General features: G+C 34.9%; 1 protein-coding gene across 16 annotated transcripts in view; it reads left to right on the top strand.

The window, feature by feature from the left end:
• LOC141459277 (neuronal acetylcholine receptor subunit alpha-7-like) overlaps positions 1–23,836 on the top strand; it is a 377,452-nt gene that overhangs the window by 168,976 nt on the left and 184,640 nt on the right. For 10 of the 16 annotated variants that reach the window (XM_074138142.1, XM_074138146.1, XM_074138148.1 and 7 more), the window contains exon 3: positions 20,126–20,170. The exons of the other annotated variants lie outside the window; for them this stretch is intronic. In XM_074138142.1, coding sequence (XP_073994243.1) covers positions 20,126–20,170 — 45 coding nt within the window. The remainder of the gene's footprint in view (positions 1–20,125; positions 20,171–23,836) is intronic. 16 annotated transcript variants of the gene reach the window in all.

Consider the following 23,836-nt stretch of genomic DNA (forward strand, 5'->3'; position numbering starts at 1 on the left):
CTAATATTTGTGACAGTAAACAACAGATTATCCGTACGAAATTCTGTGCTTTTACAAACTCTGTTTTACTGCGTAGTATGCAACAGTTTTCTTGAGTACAGATCCATTTGTTGAGAAGATATTGAGAGGTGAAATTTTTTTCGGTCATGGTATTGCTCTGAAATTGGGCCCTTATAATTCCCCGCAGTAAACAACAGACTATTGGTATGAAATTCTGTGCTCTTACACACACTGTCTTACTGAGTAGTATGCTATAGTTTTCGTGAGTTCAGATCCATTAGTTGAGAATTTATTGAGAGTTGAAATTTTTTTGGGTCATGGTTTTGCTGTGAAATTGGGCCCTTATAACTCCAACAGTAAACAACAGATTATTCGAATGAAATTTTGTGCTTTTACAGACTCAGTTTTACTGAGTAGTATGCTATAGTTTCTTGAGTACAGATCCATTAGTTTAGATGATATTAAGAGTTGAAATTTTTTTGGGTCATGGTTTTGCTGTTAAATGGGGCCCTTATAATTCCCACTGTAAACAACACATTATTCGAATGAAATTTTGCGCTCTTACACATTCTGTTTTACTGAGTAGTATGCTATCGTTTTCTTGAGTACAGATCCATTTGTGGAGAAGATATTGAGAGGTGAAATTTTTTTGGGTCATGGTATTGCTCTGAAATTGGGCCCTTATAATTCCCCGCAGTAAACAACAGACTATTCGTATCAAATTCTGTGCTCTTACACACGCTGTTTTACTGAGTAGTATGCTATAGTTTTCGTGAGTTCAGATCCATTATTTGAGAAGATATTGGGAGTTGAAAATTTTGTGGGTCATGGTTTTGCTGTGAAATTGGGCCCTTATAACTCCAACAGTAAACAACTGATTATTCGTATGAAATTCTGTACTCTTACACACTCAGTTTTACTGAGTAGTATGCTATAGTTTTCTTATGTACAGATCCATTAGTTGAGAAGATATTGAGAGTTGAAATTTTTTTGGGTCATAGTTTTGCTGTGAAATGGGTCCCTTATAATTCCCAAAGTAAACAACTGATTATTCGTATGAAATTCTGTACTCTTACACGCTCTGTTTTACTGAGTAGTATACTATAGTTTTCTTATGTAAAGATCCATTAGTTGAGAAGATATTGAGAGTTGTAATTTTTTTGGGTCATGGTATTGCTCTGAAGTTGGGCCCTAATATTTGTGACAGTAAACAACAGATTATCCGTACGAAATTCTGTGCTTTTACAAACTCTGTTTTACTGCGTAGTATGCAACAGTTTTCTTGAGTACAGATCCATTTGTTGAGAAGATATTGAGAGGTGAAATTTTTTTGGGTCATGGTATTGCTCTGAAATTGGGCCCTTATAATTCCTCGCAGTAAACAACAGACTATTGGTATCAAATTCTGTGCTCTTACACACGCTGTTTTACTGAGTAGTATGCTATGGTTTTCATGAGTAAAGATCCATTATTTGAGAAGATATTGAGAGTTGAAATTTTTTGGGTCATGGTTTTGCTGTGAAATCGGGCCCTTATAACTCGCAACAGTAAACAACTGATTATTCGTATGAAATTCTGTACTCTTACACACTCTGTTTTACTGAGTAGTATGGTATAGTTTCTTGAGTACAGATCCGTTAGTTGAGATGATATTAAGAGTTGAAATTTTTTTGGGTCACGGTTTTGCTGTTAAATGGGGCCCTTATAATTCCCACTGTAAACAACAGATTATTCGAATGAAATTTTGTGCTCTCACACATTCTGTTTTACTGAGTAGTATGCTATAGTTTTCTTGAGTACAGATACATTAGTTGAGAAGGTATTGACAGTTGAAATTTTTTTGGGTCATTGTATTGCTGTGAAATTGGGCCCTTATAACTCCAACAGTAAACAACTGATTATTCGTATGAAATTCTGTACTCTTACAAACTCAGTTTTACTGAGTAGTATGCTATAGTTTTCTTATGTACAGATCCATTAGTTGAGAAGATATTGAGAGTTGAAATTTTTTTGGGTCATAGTTTTGCTGTGAAATGGGTCCCTTATAATTCCCAAAGTAAACAGCTGATTATTCGTATGAAATTCTGTACTCATACACGCTCTGTTTTACTGAGTACTATACTATAGTTTTCTTATGTAAAGATCCATTAGTTGAGAAGATATTGAGAGTTGTAATTTTTTTGGGTCATGGTATTGCTCTGAAGTTGGGCCCTAATATTTGTGACAGTAAACAACAGATTATCCGTACGAAATTCTGTGCTTTTACAAACTCTGTTTTACTGCGTAGTATGCAACAGTTTTCTTGAGTACAGATCCATTAGTTGAGAAGATATTGACAGTTGAATTTTTTTTGGGTCATGGTATTGCTCGGAAATCGGACCTTTATAATTCCCACAGTAAACAACAGATTATTCGTATGAAATTCTGTGCTCTTACACACACTGTCTTACTGAGTAGTATGCTATAGTTTTCGTGAGTTCAGATCCATTAGTTGAGATGATATTAAGAGTTGAAATTTTTTTGGGTCACGGTTTTGCTGTTAAATGGGGCCCTTATAATTCCCACTGTAAACAACAAATTATTCGAATGAAATTTTGCGCTCTTACACATTCTGTTTTACTGAGTAGTATGCTATCGTTTTCTTGAGTACAGATCCATTTGTTGAGAAGATATTGAGAGGTGAAATTTTTTTGGGTCATGGTATTTCTCTGAAACTGGGCCCTTATAATTCCCCGCAGTAAACAACAGACTATTGGTATCAAATTCTGTGCTCTTACACACGCTGTTTTACTGAGTAGTATGCTATGGTTTTCATGAGTACAGATCCATTATTTGAGAAGATATTGAGAGTTGAAATTTTTTGGGTCATGGTTTTGCTGTGAAATCGGGCCCTTATAACTCCAACAGTAAACAACTGATTATTCGTATGAAATTCTGTACTCTTACACACTCTGTTTTACTGAGTAGTATGCTATAGTTTCTTGAGTACAGATCCGTTAGTTGAGATGATATTAAGAGTTGAAATTTTTTTGGGTTATGGTTTTGCTGTGAAATGGGGCCCTAATATTTGTGACAGTAAACAACAGATTATCCGTACGAAATTCTGTGTTTTTACACACTCTGTTTTACTGCGTAGTATGCAACAGTTTTCTTGAGTACAGATCCATTAGTTGAGAAGATATTGACAGTTGAATTTTTTTTGGGTCATGGTATTGCTCGGAAATCGGACCTTTATAATTCCCACAGTAAACAACAGATTATTCGTATGAAATTCTGTGCTCTTACACACACTGTCTTACTGAGTAGTATGCTATAGTTTTCGTGAGTTCAGATCCATTAGTTGAGAATTTATTGAGAGTTGAAATTTTTTTGGGTCATGGTTTTGCTGTGAAATTGGGCCCTTATAACTCCAACAGTAAACAACAGATTATTCGAATGAAATTTTGTGCTCTTACAGACTCAGTTTTACTGAGTAGTGTGCTATAGTTTCTTGAGTACAGATCCATTAGTTGAGATGATATTAAGAGTTGATATTTTTTTGGGTCATGGTTTTGCTGTTAAATGGGGCCCTTATAATTCCCACTGTAAACAACACATTATTGAAATGAAATTTTGCGCTCTTACACATTCTGTTTTACTGAGTAGTATGCTATCGTTTTCTTGAGTACAGATCCATTTGTTGAGAAGATATTGTGAGGTGAAATTTTTTTGGGTCATGGTATTGCTCTGAAATTGGGCCCTTATAATTCCCCGCAGTAAACAACAGACTATTCGTATCAAATTCTATGCTCTTACACACGCTGTTTTACTGAGTAGTATGCTATAGTTTTCGTGAGTTCAGATCCATTATTTGAGAAGATATTGAGAGTTGAAATTTTTGTGGGTCATGGTTTTGCTGTGAAATTGGGCCCTTATAACTCCAACAGTAAACAACTGATTATTCGTATGAAATTCTGTACTCTTACACACTCAGTTTTACTGAGTAGTATGCTATAGTTTTCTTATGTACAGATCCATTAGTTGAGAAGATATTGAGAGTTGAAATTTTTTTGGGTCATACTTTTGCTGCGAAATAGGGCCTTTATAATTCCCACAGTAAACAACAAATTATTCGAATGAAATCTTGTGCTCTTACACACTCTGTTTTACTGAGTAGTATGCTATAGTTTTCATGAGTACAGATCCATTTGTTGAGAAGATATTGAGAGGTGAAATTTTTTTGGGTCATGGTATTGCTCTGAAAATTGGCCCTTATAACTCCAACAGTAAACAACAGATTATTCGAATGAAATTTTGTGCTCTTACAGACTCAGTTTTACTGAGTACTATGCTACAGTTTTCTTGAGTACAGATCCATTAGTTGAGAAGATCTTGACAGTTGAATTTTTTTTGGGTCATGGTATTGCTCTGAAATCGGGCCTTTATAATTCCCACAGTAAACAACAGATTATTCGTATGAAACTTTGTGCCCTTACACACTCAGTTTTGCTGAGTAGTATGCTATAGTTTTCGTGAGTTCAGATCCATTAGTTGAGAATTTATTGAGAGTTGAAATTTATTTGGGTCATGGCCTTGCTCTGAAATTGGGCCCTTATAATTCCCACAGTAAACAACAGATTATTCGTATGAAACTTTGTGCTCTTACACACGCTGTTTTACTGAGTAGTATGCTATAGTTTTCGTGAGTTCAGATCCATTATTTGAGAAGATATTGAGAGTTGAAATTTTTGTGGGTCATGGTTTTGCTGTGAAATTGGGCCCTTATAACTCCAACAGTAAACAACTGATTATTCGTATGAAATTCTGTACTCTTACACACTCAGTTTTACTGAGTAGTATGCTATAGTTTTCTTATGTACAGATCCATTAGTTGAGAAGATATTGAGAGTTGAAATTTTTTTGGGTCATACTTTTGCTGCGAAATAGGGCCTTTATAATTCCCACAGTAAACAACAAATTATTCGAATGAAATGTTGTGATCTTACACACTCTGTTTTACTGAGTAGTATGCTATAGTTTTCATGAGTACAGATCCATTTGTTGAGGAGATATTGAGAGGTGAAATTTTTTTGGGTCATGGTATTGCTCTGAAAATTGGCCCTTATAATTCCCACAGTAAACAACAGATTATTCGTATCAAATTCTGTGCTCTTGCACACTCTGTTTTACTGAGTAGTATGCTATGGCTTTCATGAGTACAGATCCATTATTTGAGAAGATATTGAGAGTTGAAATTTTTTTGGGTCATTGTTTTGCTGTGAAATTGGGCCCTTATAACTCCAACAGTAAACAACAGATTATTCGAATGAAATTTTGTGCTCTTACACACTCAGTTTTACTGAGTATTATGCTATAGTTTCTTGAGTACAGATCCATTAGTTGAGAAGATATTGAGAGTTGTAATTTTTTTGGGTCATAATTTTGCTGCGAAATAGGGCCCTTATAATTCCCACAGTAAACAACGGATTATTCGTATGAAATTCTGTACTCTTACACACTCTGTTTTACTGAGTAGTATGCTATAGTTTTCTTATGTACAGATCCATTAGTTGAGATGATATTAAGAGTTGAAGTTTTTTTGGGTCGTGGTTTTGCTTTTAAATGGGGCCCTCATATTTCCCACTGTAAACAACAGATTATTCGAATGAAATTTTGTGCTCTTACACATTCTGTTTTGCTGAGTAGTATGCTATAGTTTTCTTAAGTACAGATCCATTAGTTGAGAAGATATTGACAGTTGAAATTTTTTTGGGTCATGGTTTTGCTGTGAAATGGGTCCCTTATAATTCCCAAAGTAAACAACTGATTATTCGTATGAAATTCTGTACTCTTACACACCCTGTTTTACTGAGTAGTATACTATAGTTTTCTTATGTACAGATCCATTAGTTGAGATGATATTGGGAGTTGAAATTTTTTTTGGTCATGGTTTTGCTGTGAAATGGGGCCCTTATAACTCCCACAGTAAACAGCAGATTATTCGTATGAAATTCTGTGTTCTTACACACTCTATTTTACTGAGTAGTATGCAATGGTTTTTTTGAGTACAGTTCCATTAGTTGAGAAGAAATTGACAGTTGAAATTTTTTTGGGTCATGGTTTTGCTGTGAAATTGGTCCCTTATAATTCCCAAAGTAAACAACTGATTATTCGTATGAAATTCTGTACTCTTACACACTATGTTTTACTGAGTAGTATACTATAGTTTTCTTATGTACAGATCTATTAGTTAAGAAGATATTGAGAGTTGTAATTTTTTTGGGTCATGGTTTTGCTGTGAAATGGGGCCCTTATATTTGTGACAGTAAACAACAGATTCTCCGTACGAAATTCTGTACTCTTACACACTCTGTTTTACTGAGTAGTATGGTATAGTTTTCTTGAGTACAGATCCATTAGTTGAGAAGGTATTGAGAGTTGAAATTTTTTTGGGTCATGGTTTTGCTGTGAAATGGGGCCCTTATAACTCCCACAGTAAACAGCAGATTATTCGTATGAAATTCTGTGTTCTTACACACTCTATTTTACTGAGTAGTATGCAATGATTTTCTTGAGTACAGATCCATTAGTTGAGAAGGTATTGAGAGTTGAAATTTTTTTGGGTCATGGTATTGCTCTGAAATTGGGCCCTTATAATTCCCCGCAGTAAACAACAGACTATTCGTATCAAATTCTGTGCTCTTACACACGCTGTTTTACTGAGTAGTATGCTATAGTTTTCGTGAGTTCAGATCCATTATTTGAGAAGATATTGAGAGTTGAAATTTTTGTGGGTCATGGTTTTGCTGTGAAATTGGGCCCTTATAACTCCAACAGTAAACAACTGATTATTCGTATGAAATTCTGTACTCTTACACACTCAGTTTTACTGAGTAGTATGCTATAGTTTTCTTATGTACAGATCCATTAGTTGAGAAGATATTGAGAGTTGAAATTTTTTTGGGTCATACTTTTGCTGCGAAATAGGGCCTTTATAATTCCCACAGTAAACAACAAATTATTCGAATGAAATGTTGTGATCTTACACACTCTGTTTTACTGAGTAGTATGCTATAGTTTTCATGAGTACAGATCCATTTGTTGAGGAGATATTGAGAGGTGAAATTTTTTTGGGTCATGGTATTGCTCTGAAAATTGGCCCTTATAATTCCCACAGTAAACAACAGATTATTCGTATCAAATTCTGTGCTCTTGCACACTCTGTTTTACTGAGTAGTATGCTATGGCTTTCATGAGTACAGATCCATTATTTGAGAAGATATTGAGAGTTGAAATTTTTTTGGGTCATTGTTTTGCTGTGAAATTGGGCCCTTATAACTCCAACAGTAAACAACAGATTATTCGAATGAAATTTTGTGCTCTTACACACTCAGTTTTACTGAGTATTATGCTATAGTTTCTTGAGTACAGATCCATTAGTTGAGAAGATATTGAGAGTTGTAATTTTTTTGGGTCATAATTTTGCTGCGAAATAGGGACCTTATAATTCCCACAGTAAACAACGGATTATTCGTATGAAATTCTGTACTCTTACACACTCTGTTTTACTGAGTAGTATGCTATAGTTTTCTTATGTACAGATCCATTAGTTGAGATGATATTAAGAGTTGAAGTTTTTTTGGGTCATGGTTTTGCTTTTAAATGGGGCCCTCATATTTCCCACTGTAAACAACAGATTATTCGAATGAAATTTTGTGCTCTTACACATTCTGTTTTGCTGAGTAGTATGCTATAGTTTTCTTGAGTACAGATCCATTAGTTGAGAAGATATTGACAGTTGAAATTTTTTTGGGTCATGGTTTTGCTGTGAAATGGGGCCCTTATAACTCCCACAGTAAACAGCAGATTATTCGTATGAAATTCTGTGTTCTTACACACTCTATTTTACTGAGTAGTATGCAATGGTTTTTTTGAGTACAGTTCCATTAGTTGAGAAGAAATTGACAGTTGAAATTTTTTTGGGTCATGGTTTTGCTGTGAAATTGGTCCCTTATAATTCCCAAAGTAAACAACTGATTATTCGTATGAAATTCTGTACTCTTACACACTATGTTTTACTGAGTAGTATACTATAGTTTTCTTATGTACAGATCTATTAGTTAAGAAGATATTGAGAGTTGTAATTTTTTTGGGTCATGGTTTTGCTGTGAAATGGGGCCCTTATATTTGTGACAGTAAACAACAGATTCTCCGTACGAAATTCTGTACTCTTACACACTCTGTTTTACTGAGTAGTATGGTATAGTTTTCTTGAGTACAGATCCATTAGTTGAGAAGGTATTGAGAGTTGAAATTTTTTTGGGTCATGGTTTTGCTGTGAAATGGGGCCCTTATAACTCCCACAGTAAACAGCAGATTATTCGTATGAAATTCTGTGTTCTTACACACTCTATTTTACTGAGTAGTATGCAATGATTTTCTTGAGTACAGATCCATTAGTTGAGAAGGTATTGAGAGTTGAAATTTTTTTGGGTCATGGTTTTGCTGTGAAATGGGGCCCTTATAACTCCCACAGTAAACAGCAGATTATTCGTATTAAATTCTGTGTTCTTACACACTCTATTTTACTGAGTAGTATGCAATGGTTTTGTTGAGTACAGATCCATTAGTTGAGAAGATATTGAGAGTTGAAATTTTTTTGGGTCATGGTTTTGCTGTTAAATGGGGCCCTTATAATTCCTACTGTAAACAACAGATTATTCGAATGAAATTTTGTGCTCTTACACACTCTGTTTTACTGAGTACTATGCTACAGTTTTCTTGAGTACAGATCCATTAGTTGAGAAGATATTGACAGTTGAATTTTTTTTGGGTCATGGTATTGCTCTGAAATCGGGTCTTTATAATTCCCACAGTAAACAACAGATTATTCGTATGAAATTCTGTGCTCTTACACACACTGTCTTACTGAGTAGTATGCTATAGTTTTCGTGAGTTCAGATCCATTAGTTGAGAATTTATTGAGATTTCTAATTTTTTTGGGTCATGGTTTTGCTGTGAATTTGGGCCCTTATAACTCCAACAGTAAACAACAGATTATTCGAATGAAATTTTTTGCTCTTACACACTCAGTTTTACTGAGTAGTATGCTATAGTTTCTTGAGTACAGATCCATTAGTTGAGATGCTATTAAGAGTTGAAATTTTTTTGGGTCATGGTTTTGTTGTGAAATGTGTCCCTTATAATTCCCAAAGTAAACAACTGATTAAAAATACGTATGAAATTCTGTACTCTTACTCACTCTGTTTTACTGAGTAGTATACTATAGTTTTCTTATGTACAGATCTATTAATTGAGAAGATATTGAGAGTTGTAATTTTTTTGGGTCATGGTTTTGCTGTGAAATGGGGCCCTTATATTTGTGACAGTAAACAACAGATTATCCGTACGAAATTCTGTGCTCTTATACACTCTGTTTTACTGAGTAGTATGGTATAGTTTTCTTGAGTACAGATCCATTAGTTGAGAAGGTATTGAGAGTTTAAATTTTTTTGGATCATGGTTTTGCTGTGAAATTGGGTCCTTATAACTCCCACATTACACATCAGATTATTCGAATGAAATCTTGTGCTCTTACACACTCTGTTTTACTGAGTAGTATGCTATAGTTTTCTTGAGTACAGATCCATTACTTGAGAAGATATTGAGAAAAAGCACCCTGACGCTCGAGTTACCTTACTGTACAAAGTGAATGGTAAATCTACAGTCAGCAGACGAATGGAGCCATGTACAGTACTCTCCTCTGCAAAAAAGAATTTTTTTTAGTTTTGTGGATCACGTCCGTTGCCAGAACTGGGTTTCCCATCACTAAATGCCATCACTAAAAACTGATGTGTGGCAAGTTATTAATAAACTAGATATACTGAACCCATTCAATAATAACCTACCAGGTAAATCTTTGTAGAAAGCATTCCGGAACCGTCATCCTATCATTGCAAGAAGGATAAGCGAACTGTTTCTTGAGGCAAAGTAAGCAATACTAGTTTGAACGTTTGGTATAATGAAGTTTCTCCATAATTGAATGACGGAAATGCCCTAGAAGGTTTGAACGAAATTAAAACTTTCCGGTAGGGTAGTTGTATAAGGGTTGATCGTCAATAACTGCATGAAAAAGCGTAATGTTGAAAAATATTACATTATTTAGGTAGGCCAATTTAATAACCGATTGTTATTAATTATGAATAAGACTGATTTTTTTGTTAAAAATCTAAGTGGAACAGTGATTTAGGTATTTTGAATTTTTGAGTTCGTTTCAGGAATATACTTGTTGTCAATCACTGGTCCCACCCCATGTCAAACACTGGTACCACCGAAAATTCGGTATGTCAATCACCGGGTCATTGAAATACTTTAAAAAAAGTAATAATTTTTGGTTGACATAAAAATCGAATTTACTGAATACCTAATACAATCTAAAGGAGCGGCACAATTGTACCAACCAACACCTGGTGCCAAAATAACGGAAGATATTCTAAACGAAACTCGAATTTTTTCTTAAGCTCTAAATTACCGGTCCCTTCACCCTATTTGTTTTGTGTGAGTGCTTTTTTAAACTCATTTTTCGAAAAAAATAAGCATACGCTTAAAAAAATCCTTTAGGCTGTTGTTTATTTTAAACTTCTCTGTCATAAACCTATTTATTTCAAACATTATTCTGAACAATATTATTATTTAACAGTTCGGAGATCTGAGTTTATCTATACCGATTTAAATCTTTTAAATCTTTAGATCTTTTAAAACGTTTCCTCTTTTTTTTGTGATGGTGCGGATTTCAGCCTCGTCAAATTCGATGATAGGTGGGGATAGAATGGTGCTGATGGATATGGCTTACAGCTTCGTTGAACTCGATGATTACCCGGTCATTTTTGGAGGTGGGATCTGGCACAATTTAGGTGCGCCAAAACCGCCATTTTCCCTCTACTATAAATGATGTCATAAATTGTATGGATGGGGGTATTCAAATCTGACGCACTGTTATAAAGGTTTTAGCATACGCACATGATCTCGTCTTGTTGGCATCAGATTGCATCGCGTTGCAGAAAATGCTTCGCTCTCTGGAAGATTACTGTGCTAAATGGAATTTGGTCATCAACTTCGATAAATCAAAGGTACTCGTTTTTAGAAATGTTGGTGCGCCAGCAAGAAGTGAAAAATGGTTTTTTAAAAATGAGCAAATTGAAGTGGTGAATAACTACAAATATCTTGGTCTGACACTATCTTCTAATCTTTCATTAGAGAAGCATTTTAAAAAAAGAGCTGAAAAATCCAAATTTGCGTTAAATGCGGTCAGCAAGCTATTACTGAACAAAAATATCCCCTTCTCTTCCAAGATTCAAGTCTTTAATGCACTGTCTAGGTCAATGGTAACATACGGAGCACAGATTTGGGGCTACCAATTGTATTCTAATGTTGAAATAATCTTTATATATTTTGTTAAAAAGTGTTTCAGTCTGCTCTATAATACCCCAGATTTCATCATTTATTTAGAAAGCAATCTATCGCCGACTTTAGTATACACTCTGAAACTTCACTTGAAGCATGTAAAAAGGTGTATTAACATGCCCGCTTCTAGGTATCCCTTTCTACTGTCAAAAAGAATTATAGAGAATAAACTTTTTTGGTATAAAGAATGGGGTAAATTGAACACTGAATACGAAATTAATCTAGATGACTATCTTTATGGCAAAACTAAACTAAATGAAATTTTCAATAAGGTGAAAACAAGCATTATTAACAGTTATAGACTAAAATCGTTAACTAGTCAGCACCATACCCTCTATAAATACTTAAATTCTAACATCAATATTTTTTGCAGTGATCTTGATGCGCGGTCTATAGGGTGGATAGTGAAGGTCAGAGGCGAGCTTATGTATTTAAATGGTTATTCTTTTACTAAAGAAGTAAAATTGTGCTCTCTCTGTAATCTGAGAGACAAAGAAACTGTGTTCCATTTTACAGCAATCTGCCCTATTTTGGTTGAGTTCCGCCTAAAATTTTTTAAAAATCGCAGTCTAAAGTTTGATGAATTTATTGAATATTTGGATGGGAAGGATTAGCTAAGTCAGATCAAATTTTGCAAATAAGCTTGGCAATTCCTCCCAATATCGGAGTTTAACTATTAAATAATTTCTAAATTTGAAATAATTAATTATTATATTTAAAACATTTAATGTCGATTAAGTATAAACTTCATGATTTTATATGTTTTTCATTTATTTACTTTATTCAAGGGTGTCTTCTTATTTATGTTTATTTCTCACCTCTTTGTTATTATTGTTCTTTACATTATTGCACATGGAGTAAATGCTTCATTGTAACTCTTTCTTTTGTGTTTTTTATAGTTTTTTCTCCTTGGCAAGAAGTATGATTTTTTTTATTTATTTATTTATATAAAGAGTTTTTTGAAGCCTGAGTTGCTAATTATAAATTTCTTGGTATTTGACGACTCTTCAGACGGTCTAAGGACCATGAATATGTCTGTCTGTGCTTTTGTATTTGTATTAGATTAGATTAGATTAGACTAGGGCGGCGTCAGGGCCTACGCCACTGCGACCCCTTTGGGTCTATTGTGGCTCCCCTAACTTTAAAGCTCACCCTCCAGACCTGTCCTTTTAATTAGACTCTTAATGCTGGAGAGCGACTCTTGGGTAAAGCTCACAGGCCTTGGTTTTTCCTCCCCGAGAAGTAACATCCTTAGCCACACGAGCCCCTCACACTGACACAACACATGTAATGCCGTTTCCTTCTCTTCCTGACAGAACCTACAGAGGCTATCATCTGCCAGGCCCATGCGATGCATGTGTTTTCTGAGTCTGCAGTGGCCAGTTAATAGGCCTACAATCATCCTGATAGCCCCACGGCCTTGACGGATTAATTCTGCAGTCAGCCTCGGCGAATAGCCTTTAATAAACTCCTTCGCCTGTGTGGCAAGCCACCACTCCTGAGACCTACTCTGCACCCATAGATTAATGGTCGCAGTCTTAACACACTTCGGAACCCCAAAACAGGGCTCCGGGCCAACGAAGTATCTCGCAGAGCCTTCCCGGGCCAATAAATCTGCCGCTTCGTTACCCTTATGTCCTGAATGACCAGGTACCCAGACCAGAAAGACCTTATTTTGGTCACTGATTTCCTTCAGGGCACCCAGACAGTCCCAAACCAGTTTTGAGTTAACCTGATAGGAACTAATTGCCCGTAGAGCAGCCTGACTATCCGAGAAAATGACGACCTTAGAATTAATAATTCCTCGCCCTTCAATCTCGGTAGCACAGAACCTAATTGCAGCTAGCTCAGCCTGAAGAACTGTAGCTAGTTTCCCTAGGCTAACCGAAAAGCTACATTTCGGCTTCACCCCGTACACTCCCGCTCCCACACCCTCCTCCATCTTGGAGGCCAAGTATCTTCAGTGAACCACATTGAATCTCCCACCACTGGGGGTCCACGTCTCCAAGCCTCCCGGTCTCCAATACAGACTTTGAACGGCTTGTCGAAGTTATATTTGGGAGTCATAAAATCCGAAGGCAGACCCAAAATAGGATCGGCCTCCAGCTCCTCGTACAACTCTTGATATGCTCCTCCATGCCTGACGGTAATAGGAGCTTGTCCTTCCATAAGCCTAACGACAACGGCCCTTGTGACGCCCTGAATGTATATGTGCAGTGGGGGCAAATTTAACAAAACCTCCAAGGCCGCAGTAGGGGAAGTCCTCATGGCACCAGTGACGCTCAGGCAAGCTAGCCTTTGAATACCACTGAGCGCCCGGACTCCACCCACCTGCAAGGTTTTTGCCCACCAAGCCACCGCCCCATGTGACACCATGGGTCTTACTACACTCTTGTAAATCCAGAGTGTCATCTTAGGGCTCAGTCCCCAACTTTTCCCACACAGCCTTTTACAGTATCCTAAGGAAACTTTTGCCTTGTGGGAAATCATGTTTAGGTGAGAATTCCACGTGAGCCTTTTATCAAAGATAACCCCAAGATACTTGGCCTCCATGGACAAGGGAATAGTAACTCCCCCCCAAAATTGGTTGCACCAATCCTTCCAGATTCTTCTTCCTAGTGAAAGGAACAACCCTAGTCTTTTGCGGATTGATGGAGAGACCCTCTGCTTTACTCCATCTATCCACAATATTAAGCGCTCTCTGCAAGCGCTCCGAAACCGTGGAAGCGAATCGTCCTCTAACAACCACTGCCAGGTCATCAGCAAGACCCAAGCAGTAGAAACTTTCCGCCATCATTTTCACCAAGAGGTCATCGACCAGAATTGTCCACAGAAGAGGGGACAAAACACCCCCCTGCGGGCAACCCCGCGCCACCCTAACCTCTACCGAAAAATTGTCTAATGTGGCCATAACAGTGCGGCCTAATAAATTAGACTTGATCCACTGACAGATAGTTGGCGCCAGGCCTCTTCTTGACAGGGCATCAATTAACGACATAAGCGAGACATTATTAAAAGCCCCTTGTATGTCTAAAAACGCGGCCATTGCAAATTCTTTGTCCTCTTGGGACTTTTGAAGTAGCCTGTTAAAATCATCTTGTATTTGTATTTCAAAGTTTATAATTATCTAAAACTTTCTAATAAAGACATTATTATTATTATTTTTTTTTTTTTAAGGCGCTTCAACATCTAAGGTTATTGGCGCCCGGAGCTTTTTTCAGTGCACTGCCGGCCTTCGGACAGTGTTCTCTCGTTACAGACACCACTGTCCATCACCGGACAGTGAGCTGTAAGAAGATATTGGGAAGAGAAAATCTAAGGGTCAGCAGCTGGATTCAAACCCGGGACCTCCGCGTGGGAGTCCAGTACGCTAACCGCATAGCTAATCCCTTCCCTTATTATTATTATTATTACTACTATTATTAATATTAATACTTCTTACAAGTGCCCAGGATTGATATTGGGCAAAGAGTGGTTGTGCAGAGCATGATGGATATTAAAAGATTAGACAAGTTAAAAAAAAATGGAAATGCGAAGATGAAATGATGTTTTTTCATGAATGAATTGAAGTTGGAATGGACAGGCTGAGTGGCAAAGCAGTTACTATAGATAGTCATCCGCAGTTACCAAATGGATCTCGTCAAAGGAAAGGTGTAGGAGATAGGCAGCTTAATAGCTGTAAATAATGAAGGAACGGACGGCTACACAGGGCTAGAGACGGTCGGTTACGGAGAGGTGAGTGGGATAGCTCTGAGTGCCCGAGGTCATCGCGGCAAGTAGAGTCACCGCAAGAAGGCCTGTTATGCGTTGTGGTTCTAGTCAAGTGTCAGATAACAGATCCAGTGAGATTATTTGTTATTATTTCCAACACAAAGGTATTATTAATTTTTCCATAATGTGTGTGAATGTGTGTAATATTGTTACCTGTTTATTTTCTTTGTGTGTTTTATTACCAACTGTTTATGTTAAGGGGCAATAAGTGAACTAAGTAGCCCTTTGCAATCGTACCAACTAAAATAATAATAAAAAACATTTTTGGCGTTCAGTTTTTAATTATTGTGATCATGTTGTATTTAAATTTGTGTGTTATGTGTAATTCTGTATTAATGTGTCCAATTTTCTTTAATTATTTTAAAATTATTTATTCTGATTAATATTTATTACTGAACTTCCTTGTATTTCTAAATTACATTAAAACATGGTTTTTATATAATCTAATTGCTTTCATGGTCGTTGATTTGAGGTTTTTCTATTCCTCAAAAATCAAAACCACTGTTTTTCAGATTTGTATAATGTTTACTTTTATTTATTTCTTAATTTTACTTAAACTTTCCATGCGTTTTGAAAAGTTTCGAGAGAACAGATCCATTTTTAGTCCCCAGTTTATATATATTTTATAGTTATTAAAAACAGTAATCTTTCTGAGCATAATTATGATTTATATTAAGCGTACATTTTTAAGTGAAAAACTGGAAAACAAACCTAATACAACAAAATGAAAAAAAAGTTGCTGCTGATAAGTAATCCGAACAATTTTAAAATTTAAGATATTAATATCCGTTGTATCCATCCTTTGTATTCATCCTGTTTGCATACGATATGGCATCAATTTGATGAGGTTTTGAATGTAATCCTGTGGGATGTTTCCATATTCCTCACTCAGTGCGAACCTCAAGCCTCGGAGCGTTTCTGTAAAGTTAAACCTTTCTTACTTCGTCCTTACAGATTGTCCTATCAATGATGTTCAACGGAGTTTAGATTAAGACACGTTGGCTAGTCTAAACATCGACTGAAACTTTTTCCAGATAACTGGAAACAATCTTGCAGTCGAGCACAAAGAAACATTGGTCACCAACAATTGGCGCAAATGGGACAACCGTCTCTAGAAGAATGCTGTGTCTCTAGACAGTAGATGTTAATGAACCCTTTAAAGTGAAGTCAATTAATGCCAACCTTTTCAGGCGAGCTTCTAACTACCAAATTAGACCCCTCTATAAAAATTATTTCACTCCAACGTTCCAAAATACACAGAGATGACTGCCGTTAAAGGGTTTGGAGAAGATGTGGCGAACAGGGTGACCAGAGTTATATGCTCCACCCACTTTTTTTTTTTAAACGGCGGGAAATTTCGAAAAAATAAAAAACACCTATTTAATCATTTTTAGTCTAGTTTATTTTCAGTGATTGACCCATTTTTTTAAACTCCTGTATCTCGAGATACAGCATCCGACTTTTGTTTTTCAAATGGAACATTATATTTTTTGTTGCATATTTTTATAGTATTTGAGCTCCTAAAAAAAACAAAAAAAAAATTGAAATCGGTTAGGTTTTTCAAAAGTTATGGTAATTTAAAATATGAAAAACAAATTTCAGTTTACTGTCAAAATTACGTTATTTTTTTTAAATAATCTGTTCAAACTGGGCACAATCAACGGATAGGCAAGCCAAAACTCTGGACTCCCACGCTTTGCTTGTAGCAGCACTTATGGTGGCGAAGTCAAGATCTAGGCAGGCTAGAGTTATTCGACGATTAGGTTGTTTTTTCTACAAACGTTTGGTGTGGAGTTTTAGGAAATCAACTAATCGCTCCATACTTCTACAGAGTGAACTTAACTGGTGAATGGTATCTAACTTTCTTTTAAGAGACATTATGCCAGTTCTGCTTGAAGACGTTCATCTACAACGTCGGCTAGATATGTATTTTCAACAAGATGGTTGCCCGGCATATATGCGAGAGTGGTTCGAGGTTACCTTGACAGAAATTTCCATGAAAAGGGCTTAGGGACTCATTGACCCATCAATGGCTACCTCGATCTCCGGACTTAACCCAAATGGACTATTTTTTGTGGGGATACCTAAAAAATAAAGTGTACAGTATACTTAATCCCGTGGCTTTAGTCGATGATCTGAAAAGTCGAATAACTCTAGCCTGCCTAGATCTTGACTTCGCCACCATAAGTGCTGTTACAAGCAAAGCGTGGGAGTCCAGAGTTTTGGCTTGCCTATCCGTTGATTGTGCCCAGTTTCAACAGATTCTTTAAAAAAATAACGTAATTTTGACAGTAAACTGAAATTTGTTTTTCATATTTTAAAAAGACCATAACTTTTGAAAAACCTAACCGATTTCAATTTTTTTTTTTTTTTTCAGGACCTCAAATTCTATAAAAATATGCAACAAAAGTTGGATGCTGTATCTCGAGAAACAGGGGTTTAAAAAATTGGGTCAGTCACTGAAAATAAACTAGACTAAAAATGATTAAATACGTGTTTTTTATTTTTTCGAAATTTCCTGCCGTTAAAAAAAAAATGTGGGTGGAGCATATAACTCTGGTCACCTTGTATAGTATTTTTTTTTTTTGGAAACATTTATTTCTGCATGTTCCATACAATGTATACAACATGCTGGTATACAACATTTAACATCAATAATCAAATAATAATTTAGAGTAGAATAGTAATAGTTGATAATACTAACAAAATAATAATATTAAATTAAATGATATAATAAAATAATATTAAATGATAATAAAATAAAGAATATTAAAATCAAAATAATCAAAATAGAGAAAAGAAAGATAAATCATAAAATTAGAAAACTGCACTTAAAATAATCAAACGATAAAAGTAGCTAAATTAAATTGAAATAACGCAAAAATATATAGAAACTTGAAACAATTACAGAGCAACCGAAATAGAATTTAAATTAATATAAATAAATCAATTAATTAAATTAGTAAAATTAATAAAATAATAAAATGAAAATGTCAATTCACTTTTTGACTTAATTTACAATTTATCAAAATTGATTTTATTTACAAATTTTACAAATAACGGTAGAATTTCGGTATGCAGCAGTGACAAGTGATTCAATTGCAAGTTATTTAACAGCATAGCCCGAATTAAATGAAGGCGAAAATTTTCAAGCAATTTCAAGAACGATATGTTGCAGCAACTTTTTATTAAAGGAGAAGCTACTAGAGTGGTGGAGTATTATGCTTTGGGCTGGGATTAATAGGCCTAATTAGTTTTTCTAGGGATCAATTTTTATTGGGCTGTCGTTTCGTTTGCGCCATTTTTAGGGAAAAAGGTGGACCACATTCAACAAGAATTGTTCCTACTTATCTTGAAATTGCTTAGTATGGCCAGCATATGGTCTAGATCTAAAGCGCCATGAGCATCTAAGGGTCGAACGGTGAAGACGAATAGAGAGACGTTCACCTTTGAGAAACGTCAAAGTTTACAGTTTTCTGGATGTCTTATCAGCAATCAATGTTTGTTTTTTAACTTATGTCCGTTTACAGAATATAAATTTCTAATTCTGAAAATTAAGTAAAGTTGTTAATGAGCCATCAACTAATACAAATAATAAGGGCGGGTACTTTCTTCGGCGCTCAATATATATTGTCAAACATATTGCTTTTCTATTTCAAAATATGTACCGATTTTCTTAAAACTTCGTATAAATTTCTTTTCTCTTCATAAATGCCTTTTCCTTTTATTTGAAACATTTTCTTCTGGAAAGATTTATTTTTGCTTAGTACTTTCAAGAAACGTGATTTTGTGAATTTAAATTTTTAAATAATAAAGGGGGCCGTGGTCTTGATTGCTGGGCAAGAGTGCACTAACGTTGACCCTTTATTTCATATGTAAAAGAATCATCAGCTCTTTCACCTCCTCCGAGCTTATTTGAGGGAAAGGAGGCGAGTGATTGTTTCAAACCTGACTTTCGCCAGCTACTCTACGAGAAAGTATAATTTTTGGGATCCGCAGAGTTCGAAAAATTGAAATTGGTCTTTGTTTGTACCGACCAACACTTGACTTTGGTCAGAGTGACCAAAGTGACTCTATAACAAAAAACTGCAGAAAGTCTGTTTGGTGAATAGGCAGATAATTTATTGCTATTTTTTGGTGCTTGTTTTAGATGTATGGTTTTGCTCAAAACTGGTTATTTGATGACATTTTACTGAAAAAACATTTCCACTTTTTGATATAGTTTCTAAGAAAAACGCAACTATTTTTTTTTAATCTCAGTAATTAAATGTAAATTTATGCCAAGTTTTCTATCTATCTACGTGTACTTTCTTTTTCACATAATCCCATTAAATAAAATGCAAGACCTCTGGACCGGGAATCGAACCTACTAACCAAGATTACACATCTTAGCTTTGCGGGCCTCACCTCTAACCGTTCGGCTACCATTTTCTTTTAAACTTCCACACGCATTGTGTATATTTGAATCATCAACTTTATTTAAGAAATTATTCTGCGGCAAAACAGGATTCTGAAAGAGCTGCTCATTACTATGTACATGTTTGGCAACAACTTCATGTTTGAAGAGAAAACATTTGCAATTTCGGATTCTTTTTTTTTCTCTTTCTTGTGTTTTAAAAATTAATCCAAACAAAATATTGTACGTATGAATTTTAATTTAGGTGGCATTTTCAATATTTTGTAAATAATGTGATTAATTCTTTGTGTTTATTTTCAATTACACTATGTACGAAATATATATTCTTTTTTAACAGAATTTCCCTTTCTTTTATTGTTTAATTTAATTTAGTTTATTCAAGTTTACTTGATTTTTTTAATTTATTATTAATAGTTAACGTGATTATTATTAAAATCAATATTATTATTTAAAATTTTATAATTTTATATATAAATTTTAATGGATTTCTTGCAGGATGAAAAGAATCAAATTGTTACCACAAATTCGTGGTTAAATTTGGTAAGTTTAAAGGGCTGACCTATCCGCTCCTCGTTTGGGAAAAATGTCTCAGATAATTTTATTTATTTTAATAAAAGATATGGAAAAAAAACTATTTATTTTTTTAATTATTATTTCTTTCATATATACATATACACATTATATATATATGACTATTTGTTCTTTAAATATAGATGTGGCACGGGTTACCCTAGTAGTTGTTAAGTTATGTGTCGTTATTTATTAATTTTTATAAGATTTTTCTTTTTTCTTTTCTTTTTTAGTTTCATTATTTTTTAGTTTCAATTAGAATAAATAATAACAAAAACTTAAGTTTCATCACTACTTTTGCTCAATCTTTTATTGTTTATTTTTAAGAAGTATTGATTTTTAGCTAAGTTGTAGGCGTGTTTACTGGGATATATGAGTGAGGGCTTCCAGCTTGGTCGAGGATCCGTGCAAGGCTAGGGGCATTATTATGTAGTGCTAACTCGGTGAAACTCTTGACTCTGAATCAGAGCTATAAAATACACCGACCACAATTCTTTATTGAAGATTTCTACAGTGGGTGGGTTAGCGAGTTTTAGTTGATTTACTTTCTTTTCTTTATATTTTTCCTTAAAAATGGTCCAACTCTTAAAGAATTAGAGCTAAAGGGATTTAAATTACATTAATAGTTATAATTCACTTTACTATAGTCTTGTAAATACTTCGGAGGTCTGCCAGTGCGCAAAGAAAGTTTTTAGATGTTGACGAGCTTTAAAAAAAAAAAAAAAAGTTATAAGAGCAAAGAGCACATTATTTTGAAGCACATGCTTCTGAAATTTGAGCAATTAAACGTAAATATCATCTTGCTAAACTAAGAATGAGTTGAAAACTAGAAGTGGTTATTGGAAGAAGAGATAAGATTTATTGGAGTTTATCCCTTTACAGTAATCAAGTACGTTACTGCCGATTGATATAGGGAGGCTAGAAGCGACAATAGAAGACCTAATTGAGCCAAAGGGAGTGTAACGAACCAAGTACAAATTGTTTCGTAATTACTGGATACCGTTTGGTACTGCTTTTAAATTTATGTAAGAAAATGCCAACTCTTACCTTGAGATTCATGTAGTTCATGGTCCGTAGAAGGTGGTTGAAAGAAATCCTAGGAAGACTTGCCAGTAGCCGTAAACGTCTGATTCAGCGCTGAACATCGCAACAAGAGGTTGGCTATTTGGACAGAGCAACAATCAACGTGTTTCCTAATCTCAGATGGCGTCAGACGGCCGTCCAGCAGCGCCTATACATTTCTCCACTGGCGCAATGTACTCAAGTTGCGACCTTTAATGGTGAGTGAGAAGTTCGAGGACAATGGCAGGTTTCATTAACTTCTTTTAAACCTTCTTCGTGAGGTCCATTCGCCAATCCCTTGAATCTCGTGGAAGATTCAAAATTATCTCAGAAAGCGCATCCAGCACTACAAAATGATTTTGAACCCTATTCGTTAGTCCCGCTGTGATTGATCAGAAAGTTCTGTTATTCCCTATCTCCTCATAGCGTTGCAAAATCGTTAGCATCTTACTTGAGCTGCAAAGCAACAAAATCGCAATGAATTCATAATTTCTTTTCCCCACGGAACTACTGTTTAACCATTCTGAGGTGAAAACTCAGATCTCAAGAAACAGACCTAAATTTTCATCCCATGAACTTGTACAAATTTAATGAAAAGAGTTCTCAATAGAGTATGATCCAACAGTTTTCTATAATATTTCTCACTTTAGTCCCCACAGAGCGGAACAAAATGCAAACTTTGTGCAAGTCCAGTGATGAATGAAAGGAAGAAAAGTTATAAAAGTAATTTCGAATAATCTGGGTGATCAAGGGATTCTTTTTAGCCAAGTACATTAAATTGCGAAAAATAATAAATTTAATTGCAAGAAAACAACACATATTAGTTGGTACATAGTTAAAGAAAGTAATACGCTCCTCAAGGAAAACAAATTTTTTTAATGGCGAGGAAAATTGGATCAAAGTTTTCAAATTAAAAATAATAAATTTGTGTAAAAAAAAGTTTAATTTTGGTTCGGCAAAGGCATCACTAATCCTTCATTCTTATGACTAATTAGCTAGCCCAATTACGATTGAACATTTAGTCATATTGGATGATTAGGGTCTAGTCGTAATCGGACTAATGAATAATTTTCTTAACAGAATTAAGAATTAGTCATGACTAAATTTTGTAAAACACCAAGAGGTTATTAAAAAACATATATTTACGTATAAAGAGGTTTAATTTGTACGTAAGATAAAGGGATTCCAAAATAAAACAGTCTTATTTCTTTCACAATAATGGAGTGATGTTTTTTCCATTCGGTTTGTACTTTTCTGCTATCTAATGTGTTCTCAACTTTCAGTTAAAAAAAAACAAAAACAATTTAATGATCAATAAATAATTCTCTCCAAAAAGTAAGAAGTCGCTGAGCATGTAAATATTGCTTTAGATATCATTCAAAAAAATTTGTAAATTAATAAGTTAAGGCTGAATTTCACTCGTTTTACCACCTTTAGTATTAGCTTTTGATTGAATAATTGTCACGTTATTTTACATGATTGCTGGAGAATTATTTTAGTAAAAACCGCGTCATAAGATGTTTCGTTTTTTAAAATCCAACGCAGATCTCTTTACTCGATCACTGGGCTCCATAGGCAAAAACAGGGTTTAGTTAGTCTGTGGATGAGATATGGCACATCCAAAATCAAAATCAGCGATTCAATTTACTCTAGTCTCCACAATTCAATCATTTCTTGCCGCAGGCCTTGGCTGACCCTGCAATTATTGGAAGTCCACTACTCTTACACTCTAGTATTCGCCTTCCACTTCACTAAAATATGCTTCCTACAATTTTATTGTAATAATGATAATTATTATTATATTACTTTTAATTACCATCATTATTCTGCCAATACTTATTGTTATATTTTCATTTTATTTACTTATTACTTTAGTTAAGAGACATTTTACCCGTTGAGAGGTTGTTACTGGAAGATTATTTTAGTTTACAGCTTTTTTTATCCCAACAGCTCGCAAAATTTCTTTAATTCCCATTATCTCTATTTACCAGTCTGTCTTTGTTCACGTAAAAACCAAAAATAAAATAAATTTAAATGTATATTAAATTATTGTTTTATTTACTTATTTTATATTATTATTTTTAATATTTTTTAAATTGGTTTGAAGGTAGCGAAAATAAAAAATAAACAACCAAATAAATAAATAAAATAAAATCTAAATAATTGGGGAAAAAATCCTGGAAGCATTGGCTGTTCAGACTAAATATGGAAGTTAATTGAAATAGATTACTTAGTTTTAGCTCATTTAACTATTGTGTCTTTAGGAGACTCAAGGTACACTCCCAGCCGCAAAGAAAAGGTCTCTGCTGTAACTAGATCCGGCCAGCGGTAGTTATCCACTACATCTTCTTCCAGTAACAGGGCGTCCCTTATTCAAGAAGTCGAGGGGCGTAGCTCCTTCCTTTCGGAGAGTCATTGTGACGGGGATGGGCGTGCACAGATAGAACGTAATGGCTGCACAAATAGAAGAGGATTCATTCCTAATTCCGCCATTCCACCTATATCATTCTAGTTTGATCATCTATTGCGAGACCCAGTTAGTCCAAAGCCGCCTTTTCCATTCCAACCAACAAA

Source organism: Rhodnius prolixus, unplaced genomic scaffold (assembly GCF_049639745.1).
Source record: "Rhodnius prolixus isolate KJV_2025 unplaced genomic scaffold, Rpr scaffold_11, whole genome shotgun sequence".
Classification (NCBI taxonomy): domain Eukaryota; kingdom Metazoa; phylum Arthropoda; class Insecta; order Hemiptera; family Reduviidae; genus Rhodnius; species Rhodnius prolixus.